The sequence below is a fragment of the Panthera tigris genome, chromosome C1, assembly GCF_018350195.1.
Source record: "Panthera tigris isolate Pti1 chromosome C1, P.tigris_Pti1_mat1.1, whole genome shotgun sequence".
Taxonomy (NCBI): domain Eukaryota; kingdom Metazoa; phylum Chordata; class Mammalia; order Carnivora; family Felidae; genus Panthera; species Panthera tigris.
In genome coordinates, this window is record NC_056667.1 from 17,594,128 (window position 1) to 17,616,982 (window position 22,855).

The 22,855-nt window shown below is 43.2% G+C and overlaps 1 protein-coding gene and 1 pseudogene across 1 annotated transcript; both read right to left on the minus strand.

The window, feature by feature from the left end:
* Positions 1-7,414: 7,414 nt before the first annotated feature.
* Positions 7,415-7,564, minus strand: LOC122241594 (annotated as a pseudogene).
* A 445-nt stretch (positions 7,565-8,009) lies between these two features.
* FUCA1 (alpha-L-fucosidase 1) lies at positions 8,010-21,668 on the minus strand. The gene is made up of 8 exons (XM_042996481.1): positions 21,261-21,668; positions 19,273-19,407; positions 16,829-16,966; positions 14,555-14,660; positions 11,903-12,103; positions 10,236-10,426; positions 8,991-9,090; positions 8,010-8,769 (listed from the first exon to the last, which is right to left on the minus strand). The coding sequence occupies exons 1-8, from the start codon at positions 21,632-21,634 to the stop codon at positions 8,629-8,631; spliced, it is 1,386 nt and encodes a 461-aa protein (XP_042852415.1). The 5' UTR covers positions 21,635-21,668; the 3' UTR covers positions 8,010-8,628.
* Positions 21,669-22,855: the final 1,187 nt, after the last annotated feature.

Here is a 22,855-nt window from a genome sequence, read left to right on the forward strand (position 1 = left end):
AGAGCATGAGCAGGGGTGGGTCAGAGAGAGAGGGAGACACAGAATCGGAAGCAGGCTCCAGGCTCTGAGCCGTGAGCACAGAGCCCGACGCGGGGCTCGAACTCACGGACCGGGAGATCGTGACCTGAGCTGAAGTCGGACGCTTAACCGACTGAGCCACCCAGGCGCCCCAAGGGATTACATTTCTAAGGAGCTGAATCTACTCTTCTTCTTGAGAACCATCCTGGAAGCACTCCAGTTTGGCATCTTCTGAAAGACTGAAGAGCTGAGGACACACCTGGGGTGTGTAAGATTTTGCCAGGAGCTCGGTCTGTAAGTGAACTCAGCCAGCAGGACTTACTGGGGACCTTTCATACCGTCTGGGAGGCCTTCAGATGCAGGCCACATTGTCTGCCCCATCTCCTTCCAGTGGGATGAGGGGTTAGGGCCGTGGGGAGTGGCAATTGTTGAGTCTCTGGCACAACTGTTCCTCATTTTGTTTTAGGTATCTTGTATCTTTCATTGTTACAGAAGAAGGAAGTTTTTCATTGTTTTCTAGTTTCTGGACTGTAGAAATGCAACTGGTTTCTATCTACGGATCCAACAACCTGCTAACATATCATGTTACTTCTAAGAATTCATTTGTATATTCTTTGAGGTTTTGTATGTGGACAATCACACAATCTGAGAACAGTGACAGCTTGGTTTCTTCCTTGCGAATTCTGATGTCCCTTATTTCTTTTACCTGTTTTATTGCATGGGTTAGGACCTCCCAAATAGCGCTTAGCACAGTGATACTGGGCACCCCAGCTCACTCCTGCTTTACAAGGCTTGCTTCTCAACACCCCCTTTTAGGTATAATGTTTGCTGTAAACTGTTAGCGTATACCCACTTCTGGTCCTGCTTTTCACATAGGTTTGTTGTTGTTGTTATTCTGAATTACGAATGTGATGTATCAGGGGTGGTGCCCGGCTGGCTCAGTTGGTAGAGCATGCAACTCTTGATCCCAGGGTCATGAGTTCAAGCTCAATGTTGGGTGTGGAGCCTACTTAAAAAAACTACAAAAAAAAAAAAACCCACAAAAAACAAATGTGACTTATCAAAAAATATTTCTGAAACTATTGAGATCATCTAGCTTTACTCCGTTAATGTGTTGAATTCACTGGCATTTTTTTCTGATATTAAAGGCAACCTTAAATTCCTGCTATACAACCAATTTCAACAAGTGTTGTTATACTTTTATGACTGTTACCTGGATTCAGTTTGTGATATTTTGCTTAGGATTTTTTGCATCTTTGGGGGTGAATGGGTGGCTCAGTCGGTTGAGTGTCTGACTCTTGATTTTGGCTCAGGTCATGATCTCATGGTTGATGTGAATGAGCCCCAGGTCGGGCTCTGCAATGGCAGGGCAGAGCCTGATTGGGATTCTCTCTCTCCCTCTCTCTCTGCCTCTCCCTGCCCCCGCATGCTCTCTCTCTCTCTCTCTCTCTCTCAAAATAAATAAACTTAAAAAAAACTTTCTGCTCAGGTCATGATCTCACAGCTCGGTCAGTGCAGAGCCTGCTCGGTTCCTGTCTCCCTCTCTCTCTGCCTCTCCCCAGCTCATGCTTTCTCTCTGTCTCAAAAATAAAAGCATAAAAAAATTAAAAAAAAGAATTTTTTGGATCTTTATTTATGAGTGGATAGAGCTATCCTATTATTTTACTATTTTCCTCTAATTATGGTGTCAAAATTATGGTAGTGTTATGAATGACGCGAGGTGTGTCCCCTTTTTCCATTGTCTGAAAAACAGTAAGACTTCCAACCTCTTTGGAAGTTTTGCGTGACTCAACTGTAAAACCACCTGGGTCTGGTGTTTTCTTTACAGGACGATCGTGTAGTACTGATTCGGTTTCCTTAAATGTTAGAGGACTTTCAAGGTTTCTACTTCTCCTTAAGTCATTTGGGTTAGTGCTTTTTTCAAGGAATTATTTTATTTGTTTCAAATTTTATTGGTACAAAATCATCCATCTTATTCTCTTTAAAAAATTTAAATTTTGGGGGGCGCCTGGGTGGCTCAGTCAGTTAAATGTCTGACTTCGGCTCAGGTCATGATCTTGTGGTCCGCGAGTTCGAGCCCTGCGTCAGGCTCTGTGCTGACAGCTCAGAGCCTGGAGCCTGTTTCAGATTCTGTGTCTCCCTCTCTCTGCCCCTCCCCTGTTCATGCTCTGTCTCTCTGTCTCAAAAATAATTAAATGTTAAAATTAAAAAAAAAATTTTTTTTTTATTTTTAAGAGAAAGAGAGCAAGGGGAGGGGCAGAGAGAGAGAGAGAGAGAGGATAGAGGGAATCCCAAGCAGGCTCCATGCTGTCAGCACAGAGCCCAACTTGGGGCTCGATCTCACAAACCCTGAGATCATGACTGGAGCTGAAATCAAGAGTCGTACACTTAATGACCGAGCCACCCAGGCACCCCTATTCTCTTTTTAATCTTGCTGTGTAGTGTGTTTTCATTCCTAAGATTGTTTATTTGTGCCTTTTCTTTTCTTTTCTTTTTTCTGTTTATTGTTAGTATTTCAAAGAATAAACTATTGGCCCTATTGATCATTATTCTATTCTGCTTCTTGAGTTTCTGCTTTTAATTTCATCACTTAAATATTATTTTCTTTGAATTGGTGCTCCGTTTCCACCCCCCAACCCTGCTTCCTGATGTTTTTACAATGATATTCCATAACTTATTAAATCTCAGCCTTGGGGCGCCTGGGTGGCTCAGTCGGTTAAGCGTCTGACTTCGGCTCAGGTTATGATCTCGCGGTCCGTGAGTTCGAGCCCCGCGTCGGGCTCTGTGCTGACAGCTCAGAGCCTGGAGCCTGTTTCAGATTCTGTGTCTCCCTCTCTCTCTGACCCTCCCCCGTTCATGCTCTGTCTCTCTCTGTCAAAAATAAATAAACGTTAAAAAAAAAATTAAAAAAAAAATCTCAGCCTTTCATTTTTCCCAATATAAATTTAAGGCTATACATTTCCTTTAAGTACACTTTTCCATTTTTTCCCATTTTTTATTGTGGTAAAATACATATAACGTACAATTTATCATCTTAATCATTTTTAAGTGTACAGTTCAGTGGTATTAAATATTCATAATGTACAACCATCACTGTCATCCATCACGACAACTGATTTCATCTTGTAAAACTGAAATTCTACAGCCGGTACCCACCACTCTACTTTCTGTCTCTGTGATTCGAACTATGCTAAGTATCTCAGAGAAGTGGAATCTTCTTGTGACTGGCTGATTTCATTTAATGTTCTCAAGGGTTATCCATGTTGTATCATTGCAGAATTTCCTTCCTTTTTGACATTGAGTAACATATATGTGGCTAAGCAAACTGTGCAATATACAGGTGAAATACATTGAAAAGCAAACACATATGTAAGTATATTTCGGTTTGCTTATCCATTCATCTGTCAACAGACACTTGGGTTACCTCCATGTTTTGATGATTGTGAACAATGCTGGTATCAACACAGGTGTATAAATACTCTTTTTGAGACTCTGTTTTCAGTTCTTTGGGGCATACACCCCAAAGTGGAATTGCTGGACCATATGGTAAGTCTACGTCTAATTTTTTTCAGAAAGTGCTACATTGTTTTTCACAAAAGTTGCACCCTTTTACATTCCCACCAGCAACGCACAAGGGTTCCAATTTCTCCTCATTCTTGCCAACACTTATTTTCTGGTTTGTCTTTTTGTTTTTTGATAAAGCCATTCTGATGGTTGTAAAGTGCCATCTAGGGGTTTTGATTTCTACTTCGCTAGCGATTAGTGATTCCGATCATCTTTTTATTCTTAATGTCCATTTGTATATTTTCTTTGGAAAAATATATGTTGAAGACCTTTTCCATTTTTAAATTGGTCTGTCCTTCGTTAGTTGAGTTTTAGGAGTCTACTACTTTATATTCTGGATTTTAATCAGAATATTAAATAAAATCAATATTTTATTAATATTAAAAATAATATTAAATATTTAATATTATCAGATATATTATTTGCAAATATTTTCTCCCATTCTGAGGCATGCATTCTTTTTTTTTAAACAAATTTTTTTAAACATTTATTTATTTTTGAGACAGAGAGAGACAGAGCATGAACGGGGGAGGGTCAGAGAGAGAGAGGGAGACACAGAATCGGAAACAGGCTCCAGGCTCTGAGCTGTCAGCACAGAGCCCGACACGGGGCTTGAACTCACAAACCGCGAGATCATGACCTGAGCCGAAGTTGGACGCTTAACCGACTGAGCCACCAGGCGCCCCGCATTCTTTTTTTTTTTTTTTAACTGAGGTTTGTTCTATAAATCCTGTTGATGGTGCCTTTGGATGCACAAATTTTAAAAATTTTCATTAAGTCCATTTGTCTATTTCTTTTTGTTTTCTGTGCCTTTGGTGTATCCACAAAATCACTACCAAATCCAGTATCATGAACTCTTGTCCTATGTCATCTGTCTTCCAAGAGTTTTATTGTTTTTTGGGCCTTACGTGTAGGTATTTGATCCATTTTGAGTTAATCTTGTATGATATCAGAGAAGGGTCTAACTTCATTCTTTTGCACATAGATATCTAGTTTTCCCAGCACCATTTGTCGAAAAGACTGTTTTTTTCCCCCAGTGAATGTCTTGGCACCGTTTTCAAAAATAATTTGACCACATGTGCAAGGATTTATTTTGAGTCTCTCTATTCTAATCCATTTATCTACTTTATGTCTGCTTTATGCCAGTACCATGCTGTTTGGTTACTTAGTAACTAACAGTGTGTGTGTGTGTGTGTGTGTGTGTGCGTGTATGGGAATCTTCAGGGTTTTCTACATATCAGCTTATATCATCTGCAAACAGAGTATTTTACTTATTCCTTTTTAATTTGGATACCTTTTATTTCTTTTTCTTGACTAGCTGCTCTGGCTAGGACTTCCAAAGAGAAGTGGTAAAAGCAGGAATTCATGTCTTGTGTGTGGTCCTAGAGGAAAAGCTTTCAGTCTTTCACCATTGAGTATGATGTTTGCTACAGGTTTTTTATATGGCTTTTATTATGTCGAGGTAGTTTGCTTTTAGTCCTAGTTTCTTGAGTGTATTTGTCACAAAAAAGTGTTGGATTTTGTCAAATGCTTTCATCAGTTGAGATGATCATGTTTTTTCCCCTTCATTTTGTTAATGTGGTGTATTATAACGATTGATTTCTGTATCTTGAACCATCCTTGCATTCCATGAATAAATTCCACTTGGTGATGGTGTGTAATACTTTGAATATTTTGCTGATTTGGGTTTGCTAGTATTTTGTTGAAGAGTTTTGCATCAATGATCATAGGGATATTGGTCTGTAGTCTTCCGGTAGTGTCTTTGTCTGGGTTGATATGAGTTTAATGCTGGTCTTGCAAAGTTAGGAAGTTTTCTCTCCTCTTTAATTTTTTGGAAAAGTTAGTTCTTTAAACGGTAGAATTTGTCAAGAAGCTATTGGGTCCAGGGATTTTCTTTGACAGGAGATTTTAAAACTATTGATTCAATCTCCTTACTAGTTATAAGTCTATTCAGGTTTTCTATTTCTTTGTGATGCAGTCTTGGTAGGTTTTGTTTTTTGGAAATTTCCCACTTCATCTAGGTTATCCAGTTTGTTGGAGTACAACTGCTCATTAGTTTTCTCTTATAGTCCTTTTTATTTCTATAGAATTAGTAGTAATGTCCCCATTTTCATTTTTATTTTAGTAATTTGAATCTTCTTTTTTCATCATAGCTACAGGTTTGTCATTTTGCTGATCTTTTCAAAAAATGAACTTTAAAAAAAGTTTTTTTTAGAGAGAGACAGTTCACATGCAAGTAGGAGAGGGGGGCAGAGAGAGAAAATCTTTTTTTTTTTTTTTAATTAAAAAAAATTTTTTTTCAATATATGAAGTTTATTGTCAAATTGGTTTCCATACAACACCCAGTGCTCATCCCAAAAGGTGCCCTCCTCAATACCCATCACCCACCCTCCCCTCCCTCCCACCCCCCATCAACCCTCAGTTTGTTCTCAGTTTTTAACAGTCTCTTATGCTTTGGCTCAGAGAGAGAAAATCTTAAGCAGGCTCCACACTCAGTGCAGAGCCTGACACAGGGCTCAATCCCATAACCCTGGGATCATGACCTGAGGTGAAATCAAGAGTTGGATGCTCAACTGACTGAGCCACCCAGGCGCCCTGAAAAAACAATTGTTTCATTTATCTTCTCTATTGTTTTTTGGTTCTCTATTCTGTTGATCTCTGCTCTAACATATGGTCTTTTCTTCAATCTTTCTTCTTTCAGTTCCTCAGGCTCCATAATTTCCATTGTCCTGTCTTCAAGTGCGGTATCCTTTCTTCTCCCTAGTCAAATCTACCTTTGAATCCCTCTGGTGAAATTCTCATTTTAGTTATTGTACTTTTCAGCTCCAGAATTTTGTGCGTGTGCGGTTTCTTACGTTATCTAGCTATCTATTGACATAGGTTTCATTCATACATCATTTTCTCGAATTTCTCCCACAGCTTCCTTTAGTTTTTTGAGCGTCTTTAAGGCAGCTGTTTTAAGGTCTAATTTATCTGCCATCAGGTCTTTTTCAGAGACTTGTTTTTAAGTTTCTGTTGATTCACTTTTTTCTTTTGAAGGGACATGTTTCCCTGTTTCTTTGCATGCCTGGTGATTTGTTTAAAACTGGACGTTGGAATCTGATGTCATAACTCTGGAAATCAGTTACTACCCTCCTGGGTTTGCTGGGGTTTTATTGTTATTGTTTTTGTATTTTGATTATTGAAGGCTGTTTCTATGCTGAGGATAATCCAGAGGTATAAACTTAAAGTCTCCTCAGGTCTTTTCTGAGCCTTTCCCTGGGCATGCATGGTCACTTTCTAATTTTCCTCATACATGCAGTTGCTTTTGAATATCCTCGTTTTTAATGTCTGGCTCCCCAAATGGGTAATATTTGAATGGGAGAGGGGAGGGCACTAGCCCTTTAAATCCACTGGAAGTCACTTTAGCCCAAGGAGGAGGGGCTTGCAACAATGGGGGAGGCACAACAATGGCTGCCCACCTCTGTGACCAGAAGCAGCCATCAGAGATCTGAGCTCAAATCCCAGGTATTTGGAGGGCAGGGTCCTTTTTGCCCTCTTGGGCTCCCATGAGCTGTGTGCAAGTTGTTCCAGGAACACATTCATAGCTGCCTGTTCCGTGGCTGGGGGTGGGGAATAGGCAGCTAAGTTGACCAACACTAACCACAATTCACCATCCAAATCTTCCTCTGGAAGTTGGAGCCTTGGTAGACTCCACAGTTCTACAAAAGTTGCATCAAATTCTGCCAGTGCAATTGTTGTCCAGGTCTGGAGATAGATTCCTGGTGCCTCCTCTCTGCCATCTTCCCAGCATCCTCTCTAAAGACTTCATTCCATCTCACAAGGTTCAGTACATAGTGTTCTCAATATTATTCTAAGCATTTTCTCATTCCCTGTATGGTGCCTTCTTTGATCAGTGAGTTATTTTAAAGTATGTTTTAATTAGCAATAATCGTGCCTCGGATAAACCTCATTGGCTATGATACTGCCACTGTGCAAAGCTATTTTAAAGTATGTTTTAAAATTTCCAAACTATAGGCTTTTTTCCTCCAGGTTTTTATGTTTTTATGGTCCTTTAATGATGTTGCAGACATCTGTATGATAGTGCTCCTTTGGTATTTATATTTATAAATATTCCATGTGCTTGAGAAAACAAACATTCCTTAAACGTCGTGTTAAGATGTCTAAATATATCTACCAAATAAAAAAGAAATGGAAAATCTGATTAGATCTATAATTAAAGGGGGGAGGGGGGCTGAACTGGTAGCCAACTCAAAAGAAGCAGTATTAGAGAAGCAAAAAAACCAAGGAATTATGTTCTCTGTTCTGCATTAAGGAGACTTGGCGAGTCTTTTTTTTTTTTTCTTTTTACAGAAATATAAAGCTTTTTATAAGCAGTCCATTTAGAAACTGGGAGAAGAAGACTACAACATGCTTTTTGGTAGAAATGATTTGACATAAAAATTTATTTATTTGATCGTATTTTAAAAAGCAAGGCAGAATCACATTCATTTCCTTCATAATATCTCTGTAAACAAACTGGACTTGTGAGTCCCTAGTTTGCTTTGGAAACTTTCAAAGAGCTGACCACGTGCAGTCTAGCAAGCCTCTTCTTTCCCTTCCAGGCTCTCCACCTCTTGGAAGGGTGGGGAGGACAAATGGCACTAGGTAAACAGCATGTGGTTGAGCTTGCTAAACCTTTTTCACCTCCTTCCACAGGCAATAGGGTGACTGGCTTATTCTTTACCTGAAGTCACTGAGTAAGGAAACAGGTTTCGGACACAGAGAATGGAGGGAAGTTTCCAGGGTAGAGAATTTCCCGAGTTGGGAAGAGAAGGATGAACTCAGAGCTTAACCGATTAGTTCCTTCTGCTCAGAGAGAGACATGCTAGCCATGGATGTCAGATCCCTGATCCACAGAGACATCAGTACAGACCCTCAGTTCCTTTGATTAAAATGTGTTGGAAAATCCAGCTCTGAGTAGAGAAGTAGTTTATTACAACGATGGTGCTATAAGAGGAAAATCAAAGCAGCAAAGAGAAGACAGTTCTGCCTGAGCTCCAGTGGTCACTCCACTCCTATCAGCTTTATAGTCCAACCAAAGTCAACTGGGAGAGTAAGGAGTGGTAACTGGGGCAGATAAATGAGTAGACCTCCTTCTGGATCTGGAGACCATTTCAGATCTTTTTCGATCCCCAGCATCGTTATCTGCAGAAAGTAAAAGGGAATGATCACACATCAGTGCACTGAGTACAGAATACGGCTTGAACATGATGGGAGACGGCCACACCGGGCCAGGGGAGGGCAGACGGTCTAAAAGGGGAATCAAAATGGGGGAAAACTGGGGCCAAAGGGAAGAAACAGAGATGACCTCCCATTCCTTTAAAAAAAGTTACCTCTCAGAAAGGACAGACTGAGAGGCTCCTTACCTGTGTAGTCGAGGTAGTTATGGGGGATACGAGGCTTAAGACTCCATTTTCTGGCCAGTGCAGGAAAATGGCATAAACAGTTGTTTCTCTTGAGGTATACCTGGGAGAAAAGAAACACCATTGTCAGAAATACCTGGCTTGTGAGCCTGACACATAACCTTATACATCTCCCTTTCAGTTATCTACCAACTCCAAGACCTTGAGTCTGTCACTGGTGCTAGGAAGTGATGCTTACTCGGACACCAGTTAAGGTCTGCAGGAAGGAAAGAAAACAGCCTTGGAAGGCTCTTTTTGGTGATCTCTTCCATTTTCCTGCTCTACTGGGCTAGAAATTGTCTTTAAAAAATTTTAACGCTTATACTAGTTATTTCACATTGAAGCCACTTCCCTTATTATTCAAATCTTTTTTCAACCCTAAATCTGTGGGAGAACAGCAGAGGATCTAACAAGGGCAAGATGTACAATAAAGACGCATTTGTTCTGAGAGTTCACCAGGCTTAGAGAAGAGGATGAAAATCACTAAATAGAAATTCACTCGAAACGGAAGGATCAACGTGTTTCCCCCGATCCAAAGACCTATGTGCTATGGTGTAACACCTGCAGATACCTTTCGCTGAGCACTTTGTATACGCTGGGCATGCTCTCGGGCGCTTTACATAAGTTATCACGCTTAACCATCACAACAACTCCAGGAAGTTAAGTATCTTTGCCCAGCTTCGCATTTGAAAAACACAGGCCCAAGGTCAAATAACTAGATTCGAAATTCCAAGTTTCGATCACAACTTCTCCACTAGTTAGCTTTGTGGTCCTAGGGTTAGGAACTGTATAGAACTGCCCTGGGTCCCCTTCTCACTTGCAACATGGGGATGATAACAGTGTCCACTTGGTGGGGCTACTGAAGGGATTATGTGAATGGGAAGAATTTGGATTGGAGCCTAACACACTGTAGGTGCTGTGCAAGTACTGGCTATTACTATTTTTAGAGATAGGGTAACGAGGTCAAGTATGTTAACAGATGCCTTGTGGCTCCTTCCTTCACGAAGCCCACCACACCTCTCACGAGTCAAAGATATCCTGGTGGCTTCAGACATAAACTGGGGTACAAATTTAACAGCAAAAGAACGGCTCCGGGTTTCCTCAATCAAGATGGCTTCCAGCCTGGCTTCTAACACCGCGGACCTGAGGAGACGCCAGTTTGGGACGGGCCGGCGTCCTGCTCCCGCCCGCAACGAAGGACAAGCTCACCACACAGACGTCGTGTTCTTCTCCAGTTGCTTCCTCCACGGTTTAGAGGAATAGATGGCCTCCCCATTGATGCTCAGCCACTTCCCAACAGCAAGAAGCCTTTCTTGGAAGATGGGAACTATCAGCCCGTCTTTAGTTGGTCCAATGTTGAGAAGGTAGTTGCCTCCCAAGCTCACTGTCTGAACCAGTTCCTGGAGAGAGCAGAACAGTGAAACCGTAGCTACGAGTGCCAAGCCCAGCATGATGCTGAGAACACATAGGTATTTTTTTTATTTAAAAAAAAAATTTTTTTTTAAACGTTTATTTATTTTTGAGACGGAGAGAGACAGAGCATGAACGGGGGAGGGTCAGAGAGAGAGACACAGAATCTGAAACACATAGGTATTAAGAAAAAGAATCTCCTTTGGTGAATAGCCTTTACCCTTTTGAAAATGCCATATATTTTTTGTCATTATGAAAGCAGGACGGGCTTATATGAGAAAACTGAAAAAATCCTGCTACAGAGTGGAGAAATAGATTAACTTGAATTCCAGGAAGTGATCATGGGTGCTTCCGTGTCAGCCTGCACTCCCCACGGTGCGGCACGCACTGGGAAGGTCATGTGTCAGAAGGGCAAAGTGTGAGCAGGGAAGGGGAGGACAAAACACTTTGCTGTGATGTGATCCCATGGAGCCACATAGAGAGAATATGGGGATAAGACAAGAAGAGATTTTGAGGGGGTGCTAGGGGCACTTTGGGGACATGGACGAGATCTGCAGAATTCGGGACGCTCTGTATGAAATGGGCTATGTAGCCTGGGTGGCTCAGTCGGTTAAGTGTCCGCCTTTGGCTCAGGTCGTGATCTTACGGTTTGTGGGTTCGAGCCCCGCGTCGGGCTCTGTGCTGACAGCTCGGAGCCTGGAGCCTGCTTGGGATTCTATGTCTCCCTCTCTCTCTGCCCCTCCCCCACTCGTGCTCTGTCTCTCTCCCTCTCTCAAAAATAAATAAATAAACATTAAAAAAAAAAAAGAAATGGGGTACATAAATGTATATGCTGCCTCTCCGGGAAAAGATGCTGTAAAGAAATATATTCTTCAAGGCTTCTGGAGTGGGGTGTGTGTGTGTGTGTGTGTGTGTGTGTGTGTGTGTATTTACTATGACCTCAAACAGGTGCACTTCAAGGAGGCCCAGAAAAATTATGGTTACACTCATAAAATTTTAAAAAGGAGAATTTGTTACAGTATCCCAAAGACACTACACCACCAACTTTTGATACTCCCTTCTGGTCTTTTTCCTATGCAGTGGAAATAGATTTTATATAGCTGTGGTAATTCATAACTTATTTTTTCACACAATCCCCAGGCACTGACCCAATATTACATTCATAAACTTTTTAATGGTTAAGGAAAATCCCCAAATCTACTTAAATATCCCCTTACGGCTGCCAGAAATGAACACAATCCGCATGTCCAACTGCAGATAATCCTGGGAAGAACATCTCTGTATGTAAAACCTTCTTCTGTAATTACAATGATTTCCTTAGGACAGGTTTCTGTGGGTATGTTCAATGACCCCAGTGGGTCTACGGATCGACCTGCACTTCCATCCCAGAATGCTCCCACCACTCTTAGTTAGAAGGCTAGTTTGAGATAGTAGTTAACAAACACCTAACTCGTAAGTGTTCTTACCGAAATGATTTCACACTCAGTTGCGACGTCAGATATCACCATGTTGCGACGATAGCCCCAGGAGACCTTGTCTATGGAGCTACACATTTCCCACTTGTGATCTGGCAAGCTCTCTGGCTTGAATTTATCCTGACAGTTGTAGTATCCTCCATGGTGACAGGAACAGTTCTGACCCCATCGGTCATTTACCACTACCTTGTCCTAAAGGAAGAAAGAGTACTGGGTCACCAGAGGTAAAACCACCTAGCCTCCTTATGTAATGCTGTTTGGTAAATTAAGTATGTATCTGGACAGAAGGAGCAGACTTGGTCTACAACAGTGGTTCTCGTTTGGGGGCTGTTTTACTCTGGAGACTTTTGGCAAAGTCTGGAGACATTTTTGGTTGCCACAGTCGGGGTGGTGCTATTGCTATCTATGGGTAGAGGCCAGGGATGCTGTTAAATGTCTCACAACAAAACATCCAGCCCCAAATGTCAACAGTGCTAGGCTGAGAAACCCTGCGAGGCCCATAGGTAACGTCAGAGCTGGGAGAGCCTGTTTTAAAGACCATCTGGTAAACCACTTCTTCTATAAAGGAGAAATGGAGAGAAGACTTGCCCAAGGTCACATCCCTGGGCAGAGTTTCAGGAAACTGGGATTGTGAAGCTGGTAGGTGAACCCAGCCCAAGATGCTTTCCACTATATAACCCTGACTTCCTTTTCCTAGGTAAAGAAAAGTCAGCAAATATTCTTTTCCTTCCTTCAAATCTTTGCTGCACTCTGAGAAATTACGCAGATTATCTCAATGTTAATGATTAATACTACCATTATGCTCGTGCTGGCATATCTAAGGTGAATAAAACAGTTTTTGTCCTTAGAGATCCAGCAGAGACTGGCTGAGGAGACAGACGTGTGGACAATATGACAGCACAGCAGAGTTAATTACCTAACTTAAAGGGGAAACACTAATCCGGGAGTGTTTCTTAATTCTAGCAAAGAATATGAATTGTCAGGAGCCAGATTTAGTTAACATTTAACTAATACTTATTAGGTGCCTAACTGGCTAAGTACTGTTCTTGGGGTTGGGGATGTAGCAGTGAATAGACCCAAAACCTTGCCCTCAGAAAGCTGACCCTTTAGTGAGAGAGAGTTAAGAAACAAGGCAAGTGACATCTGAAAAATGTTAAGCCAGGCAGTGCTAAGGGAAAAAGGCAGCAGGGAGACAGGGGCATGCTGCAATTTCAGACAGGGGGACTAGGAAGGCTGCACGAATCAGATGAGCTCTGGGGGAAGACTGGAGGAAGCACAGGAGGGAGCCATGTGGGAATTACGGACAGAAGGAACAGTAAGGAAAAGGGACTTCTCCTAAAAGCACTTTCCCAAGACGAGCATAGCTCCGAAATAACCCTCCTTCCTAACGCACGAGAAAGCGTAGAACAAGAGTGTGCAGAACAGCATCTGCAACGTCCCACCCGAGGGTGCACATCGGAGCCGGTCCAGGGTGAGCACCTTGGGGAAAGCCCGTTTTAAGCTGTGCCCCCTGAGTCCCTCCACACTTGGCAAATCCCAGAAAAGCACTCTTAATTTCTAGGTGTCACATCGGTTTTTCCCTTTTTACCTCCTGAATTTAGTAACAGTTACCCAATAAGCTCCTTAGGAGGTTTATGAATCTACCAAGATAGCTCAGTACAACCTGGTGCTATACTTGGATTTTTCTTGAAAATCCACAACAAATCCAGAATATGCAGAATTGTTAAATTTTTGTGCGGTGAAGACCCAGGCTTCTGTGACTTTGTAAGCGTACGGAAATACAAACCAGAAACGGGCAGCTATACAGTGTCATAGTGCTGAGTATGTAGCAGGGGGGAGGAGGAGGGGGAGGGGAGGGAGGCAAAGTTCCGTCAAGAATTTGGATAGAAGGGCAAGGAAATTTCCTCGAGAGTTAAACCACATGACCAACACAGATTAGGTACAGTCATAAATATGTACATCTCATTCCCATCATTTAATTTTTATGTTTTGTCTATTAATTTGGGGGGGAGGGCTGTTTTTTTTGTTTTTGTTTTTTTTCATTTATAATGTTCGTGTGCTTAATAGTATATTTTACTTTCTCTAAGTCTCTGGGATTTCTACATATTGCTTCTATTCTACTCCTTAAATTTTTTTTTTTTTTAATATATGAAATTTATTGTCAAATTCTACTCCTTAAATTTAACAAGATGTAAACCTCTGTTGTCAAAGTCAAGAATCAAAGGTGGCTCAGCCCATTGAGCGTCCAACTTCAGCTCAGGTCATGATCTCACAATCTGTGAGTTCGAGCCCTGTGTCGGGCTCTGTGCTGACAGCTCAGGGCCTGGAGCCTGCTTCGGATTCTGTCTCCCTCTCTCTCTGCTCCTCTCCCATTCATGCTCTGTCTCTCGAGAACAAGTAAATATTAAAAAAAAAAAACTTAAATCAAGAATTAAAGAAGAAAAAGAAAAGCTTATACTCTAAGGAAGGGGGGGAAAGGAGAAACTTTTACTATCCATGAAGTCCCCTGGTCCCTACCACCTCCACGTTGCTATTAGTATTTATTATTGTTGCTGTTGTCACTGTTATTACTCCAGATCTTGGCTCCTTACTCTTTCTTTTCTCATAACAGACAAATAAGAGAGAAGTCATACAATCACATGCCTTGACTGGGCTATCATTGTAGAGCCAAGAAAGAAACTCTGTAGAGTTCCAGTAAGTATCAGGACATTCCCACTCTCCATCAGACCAAATCAAGTCAGGTTCATACCTGAAAGATACACAATTAGGAAAGTTTATCATCTGAATCTGTTCGTAGTAAGGTCTTACGGATCTATTTTGTAACAAATATAAAAATTTCTCCCATTTTGAAAGTACCAAAAAATTACATGGTGCAGAGAATGTGGAAAACTAAAGAGACAAAAACAACAGCTGTAACTGTTATGGTTGCTCATATAACCGCTGTTTAATACACAATATTTTGGTATATTTCCTCCTAATCTTTTTTCAATGTCTTCCGAAAAAAGAGTCGTAATCGGTATATATACAATTTGATTTCCTTCCAGCAACTACTTCTGATCAAGAGTGGTGCTCCAGAACTGTAGGATTAAGGTGTCTGCTTTTAAGATGTATTAAGCGCTTCGGGGCACCTGGGTGGCTCAGTCGGTTAAGCGTCTGACTTCAGCTCAGGTCATGATCTCGTGGTCTGTGAGTTCTAGTCCCGCATCAGGCTCTGTGCTGACCGCTCAGAGCCTGGAGCCCGCTTCGGATTCTGTGTCTCCCTCTCTCTCTGCCCCTCCCCCACTCACAATGTCTCTCAAAAATGAATAAATGTAAAAAAAAAAAAAAAAAAAGCTTCAACTATTCCACCAAATGTACTGTTTTTGGACAACTGCCATAGCTTCAACTATAAAGGATCTTTTGAGTCCACTTGAGCCACAGCTGCACCTTTCACATATTGACACTCTGAGCTCTATGCGGCGTGAGCACACGCACCTATGAGGTAAGCACGATTATTCCCATTTAGAGAGCAAGAACCTGATGCTCAGCAGGGCAGTGTGTTTTAGGTGGCAAAGCTTGTAAGTGATAGGAGCTGAAACTCATGTGCAAATTTACCCGAACCTGATCCTGTGCTGTGCTCTGTAAGCAGGACAGCAAGTGGACTTCAGGAAAAAGATTGCCTGTCTGAGAGGCAAGATAAAACGCAGGTGGCCTGTGTGGTACCGTGTATGAGAAACTGTACTAGGCACTTTATACTCATCATTACCTCATTAGTTTTCACAACAGCCCCGCAGTGTCTATTAACCTCCTTTCACAGATAAAGAAACTGAGATCTAGACAGATTAAGGAGTTTGTTCAAGGCCATACAGCCAGCAAGAAAAAGAACCGGGTTTCAGATCCAGTTCCGTCGGGACTCCGAACCTCTGCGGGTCTCTTACGACCGTACTATTTCCTTAGGGAAGTCATCTGGATGCAAGGAGTTTTGTTTTTGTTTTGGTCTAAAATGAGAATCCAGGCAGAGATGGCTGCCGCTAGAGTCTTGAAGGTTCACCATCCTCTACGAGGTGGCACGCCCAGGTGCGAGAAGGGCAAACTAGAAATAAAGCATGGTGAAGACTAGTGCTGAACCCCAATGTGAAAGTGATCGTTTTAATGATAATAATGATAACGCCACCCTTTTTCTGTACAGGCAAGGTGACAGATACTTTTCACATATTGTTCTGAGCCCTATGTAAAAGGCACGATTTCCCTACTTTACACAGTGAGAATCTGAAGCTCAGAAGGGTAGTCATTTAAGGCTTGTAACAAGAGCCAGGGTTCAAATGCAAATCTGCCGGATGCCAAATCCTACGCAGGGGCTTGTTGCCCCTCTGCAAGGTCCCGACAGAGAAAACTACATGTAAAGAGGGCCTGAAGTTTTGACTTAACCACCATCCTTGGTTTTGTTCATTTTAACCTATAAAGACAATTATGACCACATTATGGGAGTTTTGAGAAGTAGAGGAGGAAAAAAATATACTCTGTCTTGGGGCGCCTGGGTGGCTCGGTCGGTTAAGCGTCCGACTTCAGCTCAGGTCATGATCTCACGGTCCGTGAGTTCGAGCCCCGCGTCGGGCTCTGTGCTGACAGCTCAGAGCCTGGAGCCCATTTCAGATTCTGTGTCTCCCTCTCTCTCTGCCCCTCCCCTGTTCATACTCTGTCTCTCTCTGTCTCAAAAATAAATAAATGTTAAAAAAAAAAAAATTTTTTTTTAAATAAAAAAAAATATATACTCTGTCTTAATACAAACCACCATTCTTATTTTGATGTCTTGTAGATTTTTTTCCATAGTCCTTCCTTTCCCCTTCCCCCCAACTTAACAGTATCCTATAGGAAGCTCTAATTTCACTGATAAAAGTCATAAGACCAAAAATAATTTTTTTTTTTTTTTTTTTTTACCTGTAAACAAGATCGTACAGTTCTGGCATTGTTTTTGCATAGACAAAATGCTGTGTTTTGAAGCCATTTTTCTTATCAAGTAGGTAGAGTGGGTGGAACCATTCTAACAGTGAGTGATAGAGTCCATAACGCATGTTCCTGAAAAAGAAAAATAGAACAGTACCTGTCCAGTAAGCAAAGAAAAAATAATTTAGTTTAAGAAAAATCAGTGACAGCATTTTACATCTCAGTGAAACTCACCCGTAAGGGTATGCAGGGCAGTGGGATCCCAAACCATTTCCTTAAATTATGTCTTATCATTAACTTAAACAAGATGATTGAGTTTTTGATAATACACATGACTACTTTTTATACATAACTATCTTAACACCAAATGTTATTTAAACCATATTTTATCTATGTCCATTATCTCAGTAATGACACATAGTTCTTTTTTAAGAACTGTTTTTCTTCCAGTAAAGATATTGGAAAATAGAAAAAATAGAAAAATAGAAAAAATAGAAAACATAAAATATTATAAATATATATAAATATATATAATATATAATTATAAATATAATAATATATAATTATATATATAATATATTGTATAACAAATATATAATATATAATATATAATATAATATATTAATATTATAAATATATATAAATATAAAAAAATAGAAAAAATAGAAAAAAATATAAAGAACATCCAAAATCTTATCTCTCAGAAGTGATCATTAGTAACATTTTCTATTTAGTTGAAATTAATGAATACAGGTTTATTGTTTCATTTACCTAAGATTTACTAATAGTTCTTAACACTGAAATGTTAAGAATTCTTAGCCAAAATGAAAAAGGGTCAAAGTGACCTATTTTTGTACACAATAAAACTTGTTTTGAGTTCTAAGTGGTGAGTGTCACAGAAATGCTATACTCAGTAAGAAGTAAGGATAACATTGCAACCGCACAGATAAGGCAGAAAGAATTAGAGTTAAGTGTTTCATCATATGACCTGGGGCCTAACCAGGTACAAAGAAGGTAAAAATCAAGGATGGTAAAATCCAGATCTCATCAACACCTCAGAGTTTTACAGCAGGACTGTGAGCCAAGCACAGCATTGGGAGACTGAATATTGAACAGGTGACCAGAGTCAGTAAACGCTTTCTTTTTTTTCAACGTTTTTTTTTTTTTTTTTTTTTTTTTTTTTGGGACAGAGAGAGACAGAGCATGAACGGGGGAGGGGCAGAGAGAGAGGGAGACACAGAATCGGAAACAGGCTCCAGGCTCCGAGCCATCAGCCCAGAGCCTGACGCGGGGCTCCAACTCACGGACCGCGAGATCGTGACCTGGCTGAAGTCGGACGCTTAACCGACTGCGCCACCCAGGCGCCCCAGTAAACGCTTTCTTTATGGCCACATAGCATTTTAGACTTTGTGGGCCTCACGGTCTCTATCACAACTCTGAAGTTGCAGCCTGAAGCAGCCCCAGACATAACCCATAAATGAGTGGACGTACCTGTGTTCCAATCAAACTTTATTTATACAAACAGGCAGCTGGCCTATCCCTGAAGCAGGGCAGCAAGTTTACCAAATCACAAAAGAGCGGGATTGGGCAGGGGACAAACACTACTTTTCCTCTCTACAGGCAAACATACCTAGAATTGTAGGGCACAAAACCAGGATAATGGGGTTCAAAGCCCACCTCTACCATTTCCTAGCTCTTTGATCTTGGGAAGTTACTTTTTTTTTTTTTTTTTTTAATGTTTAACGTTTATTTGAGAGAGAGAGAGAGAGAGCGAGTGCACCAGCAGAGAGAAGGAGAGAAAATCCCAAATAGGCTCCGAGCTCTCGGCACAGAGCCTGATGTGGGGGGGGGGGGGGGGGGGGGCTCCATCCCAGGAACAGTGAGAGCATGACCTGAGCTGAAATCAAGAGTCTGATGCTTAACTGACTGAGCCCCCCAGGCGCCCCTTGGGAAAGTTACTTCTTATTAAGTTGATAAATATTAGGAAGCATTAATTAGAATCAACCAAGCGGCTCCTCGCCTCACTTTTCGGCTGCTCTAACTGCCCTTTTCAGTTCCCTCTGGATCTACCATTCAGCCAGACTTTCTCCGAATGCCTGCAAAGCTGCATGTTGACAGCTAAGGGGGACACAGAGATGACAGACCCAGTCCTTCATCAGCCACCAGAAAAGGCCTTGGGTTGCAAGGCCTTCCAGAAAGAATCCTTCACAGGGTGCAAATGAGGCATTGTGGGCTACTCTGGGTATCCGTCACCTAAACAAGGCCATGACCTTCTCTCACGGTATCATGGAAAGTTCAGGCATGAAAAGCGCTGGGCATCAGAGCCTGCTAATTCAAAGGCCAGGCTACTCGCTGAACGTAAACTTAGACGACACGTAAGATCGGAGGGAAATGGTGCATCAAAAGACATGAAAGAGTAACCATCTGTAGATGCCTACCTCTTCTGAACAGCTTTTCCCAACTCACCAACCAAATCGCGATGGGGACCCACATCCTTGGAGTTCCAGTTCCAAGACACAGGACTTGGCCAGTTTGTGAAGCCTTCGTGATGCTTTGTTGTCAGGACTACGTATCTGTGGACATCAAAACTACATGAGCAAAGGAAGCAGGCGGCGGGCCACAAGCATGAACTTACCCAGCATGCCTGAGGGTTTTAAAAATGGTCCCGAGAACATGATTACAGAAAACTTACTTGCATATGGGTAATTGCATTAGCGACACCCAGGGAGCTGCTGCAGTCACAAACCCCCATGGGGAGTTTTAGGAATGGAAGCAAACTTAAGGAGGACCATTCTTTAGTCCCCAGCCAAGGAGGACGCCCAGAGGGAAGGGAGGAGTAGATAAGGGAAAAGAAGTGCACCTTAGCTCTCCGGTTCTGGAAATAGCAGATGATAGAAAAGTAAAGGCAAAGGTCACCTGGATTGCCTCTCACTTACAGAGGTGACAAAAGACCAAAAGAACTGGGGAGAAAAATGTTGAAATAACCAAATCACTCAACATCTCATTTGCTTTAATGGCAGAAAAACAGAGGAAGCCTGCACGTGATAATTTAATCACTGGCTGAGGTAGGGAGCTCTAAGACTTGAAAGGCCAGATAGTACTTCAGCCTTTGTGGCCCCCACTCCTCTCCATAGCATATCCTTTTTCTTTTTTAAACCCTTTAAAATGTAAAAACCATTCTCATTTCATGGAACTTACAGAAACAGGCCATCTCTCGGGCCACAGTATGCAGACCCCTGGTGTGGTGGAAAGAACCTTCACCTTGGAGTCATGAGATTTGGATGCAGGACATTAGTTCCCTTCCTCTGTCTGGGCTAGTCACCTGGGCTACAAAATAAGGGGTCTGGACAAAGGATGTCTCCCAGATTTTAATTTTTTGTCATTTGTATAGTATGGATCTCTAAGGCTCCCATTAGACAGTGACCACCACCTCCATTTGGTCAAGCCTTATGTTCCCACATATTTATTGGCAAACACTAGTAAGAGTCAGCTGTAATTTTTTTTTAGGACAAAAGAACTTATCCAAGAGAAACCAAAACCCAGAAAATGACTGAGAAGACAAGGTAAGGGTGGAAGGCCACTCTAAGCCAGGAGCCCGGAAACCTCCCTGCCTCCATTCTTACCCTCTTCCAACCTGCTTCCCTCCCGGCCAAGCTGATTCTTCTAGAAGCTGAAGGGAACCATCCCCTGACTTCACACCTGACTTCACACACTGCCCTCATGGATTAGTCCTTCAGGATTGGCCCCAGCCTTTAACAGCCTCTCCCTTCCCCATTTCAGCATGCCACACTCTCAGTTCTCTGCACCGACCACACCCAAGCTCCAACAGTTATCAAAAGAGTTCAGACATTTCTTGAGCACTTTCTGTGTGCAGGGCACTGAGAAGCAGGTGAGTGAGAACTGGTACTGTCGTCCAAATGGACTGCACACCAGAACTCCCCTCCCCTCCCTCTTCCCCTGGGAGATATTAAGGCTGAAACGAACTAAATACACCCCCTTTCTATCACCATGGAAGGAGGCTGCAGGGAGGTAACAAAACTCCAGACCACTGGATTAAAATTCTGGAATCCTGATTGTTTTGTTGACCTGGAAGGACATTAGGTATCAGAGCTCAATCGTCTCGATCAACAGGTGTAGACCAGGGGGCTTTCCAGACCACCACCTCCCTGAAAGCTTTATTTTCTTCGAACCCCCCAGCAGACGCGCCTTCTCCTGATCAGGAGTGCTACATTCAGTTCTGCATCCTTCAGGAGGCAAATCACAGGCCCCGGGGCGACCTTAAGTCAGCCGGGCAGCCGTGCGACCCGGGGACAGCGGCCTCGCCTCCCCCCCCCGCCTCCCGCCCCGCCCCCACTCAGTTCCCACCTGCCCAACGTCAGCCCGAGCCGGGAACGCGAGCTCCGCCGGTCCCCGCGGCGACACTCACTTGGCCCCGGCCGCCTGGAAGAGATCGGCCCAGCTGTCCGGGTTGAAGAAGCGCGCGGTGAATTGCGGCCCGAAGTCGGCGTAGCTGAAGCCGGGCGGGTAGTTGTCCCTCATGAACTGCTCGTACTGCGGCAGCCCCTCGCCCTTCCAGTGCCACCAGAACCACTCGCTGCCCCAGGCCGGCACCGAGAACACGCCCCAGTGCACGAACACCCCGAACTTGGCCTTGTCGAACCACTCCGGCAGCGGCCGGGAGTCCAGACTCTGCCAGTCCGGGGTATAACGGGGCTGAGGCCGGAACCCGCGCACGTAGGCGGCTCGGAGCAGCACCAGCAGCAGCAGCACCGGCCCGGCGCCCACCGCCCGCGACTTCATCTCGGAGAACCGAGTGGCGGACTCCGAGCCTCCTCTCCGCTTCTTAACGCGCAGGTGCGGGCCGCCCGGTTCCGCCTACTCTAACTAATGATTGGCTCGGAGGGGAAAAGGGGCGTGTCAACCTAGGCGGCTTGGCGACTGTATTCCTCTCCGCCGCGGCTTTTCCTGCAGCGCCCTCTGGCGCTCAAAAGGAGAAAAACGCAAAGGGTCGTTGACCGTGATCCCTGAGGGATGAGGGAGTCACAGCTGGGTTAAAAAGTGGGGGTGAGGAAGGCCTGGCGAGTGCTGAGAGCTGGGACTAGTGCATTTTGTCATTGGGAGCCATAGAGGACTTTTCGAACGTTAGTAGAGAAGAGCCAGCCTGGAGGCAGGAATACCAGATGGAAGGGCATAGTGACGGCCCAGGCAGAAATGCGGGCTAGAGTGATGGTGGAGGCATTGCCAGGGAAGAAGAGGGGGAAGAGAGGGCGCCGAGAGAGGAAGAGCCTCTGTGGTCACTGTGCCCGTCTAATATTTACTGAACTTGCTTTGGGCATTCTGAGGCAATTCAAAGAGTGTAAGATCTAATTGGAAAAATGAGACCCTAGAGAACAAACCGAGGGTGGCTGGAGGGGCTGTGGGTGGGGGGATGGGCTAAATGGTCAAGGGGCATTGAGGAAGACATTTGTTGGGATGAGCACTGGGTGTGATACATAGGGGATGAGTCACTGGAATCTACCCCTGAAATCATTATTGCTCTATATGCTAACTAACTTGGATGTAAATTAAAAATAAACAAATGAAACAAAACCAAACAAAAAAACAAGACCCGGGCACAGGCTGCCACTAAGGAACGTTTTTAGGAGAGCAGAGTGAGAAAATTGAGAGCCCCAGGCCCAAGGAGCGCCCGTGTCAACTTTGTCTCTACCCTTTTACACGCTGTGTGCTCAAACAGGTGAGGCCATCAGGTGGGGGAAGCCCAATGACCCCATGTGGCACAGCCAGTCCCCACGTATCAGTGAGAGAGCTGAGGCACATCAGAGTTCGAAGGGACTTTGGAGACCCTGGACACTATCCGCTTCCCTACTTATGGAGGAGGAAACTGAGAGCCAGAGAGGGGATTGGAGTTGCCCGCGGATCACGAGGCTAGTTTGAGCCGGAGGTGGGACCAGAATCCAGGTCTCCAGGTGTGGAATCTGTGCCTCTCCTCTATAGGCTGCATCTTTCTGGGAGGGGTTGGAG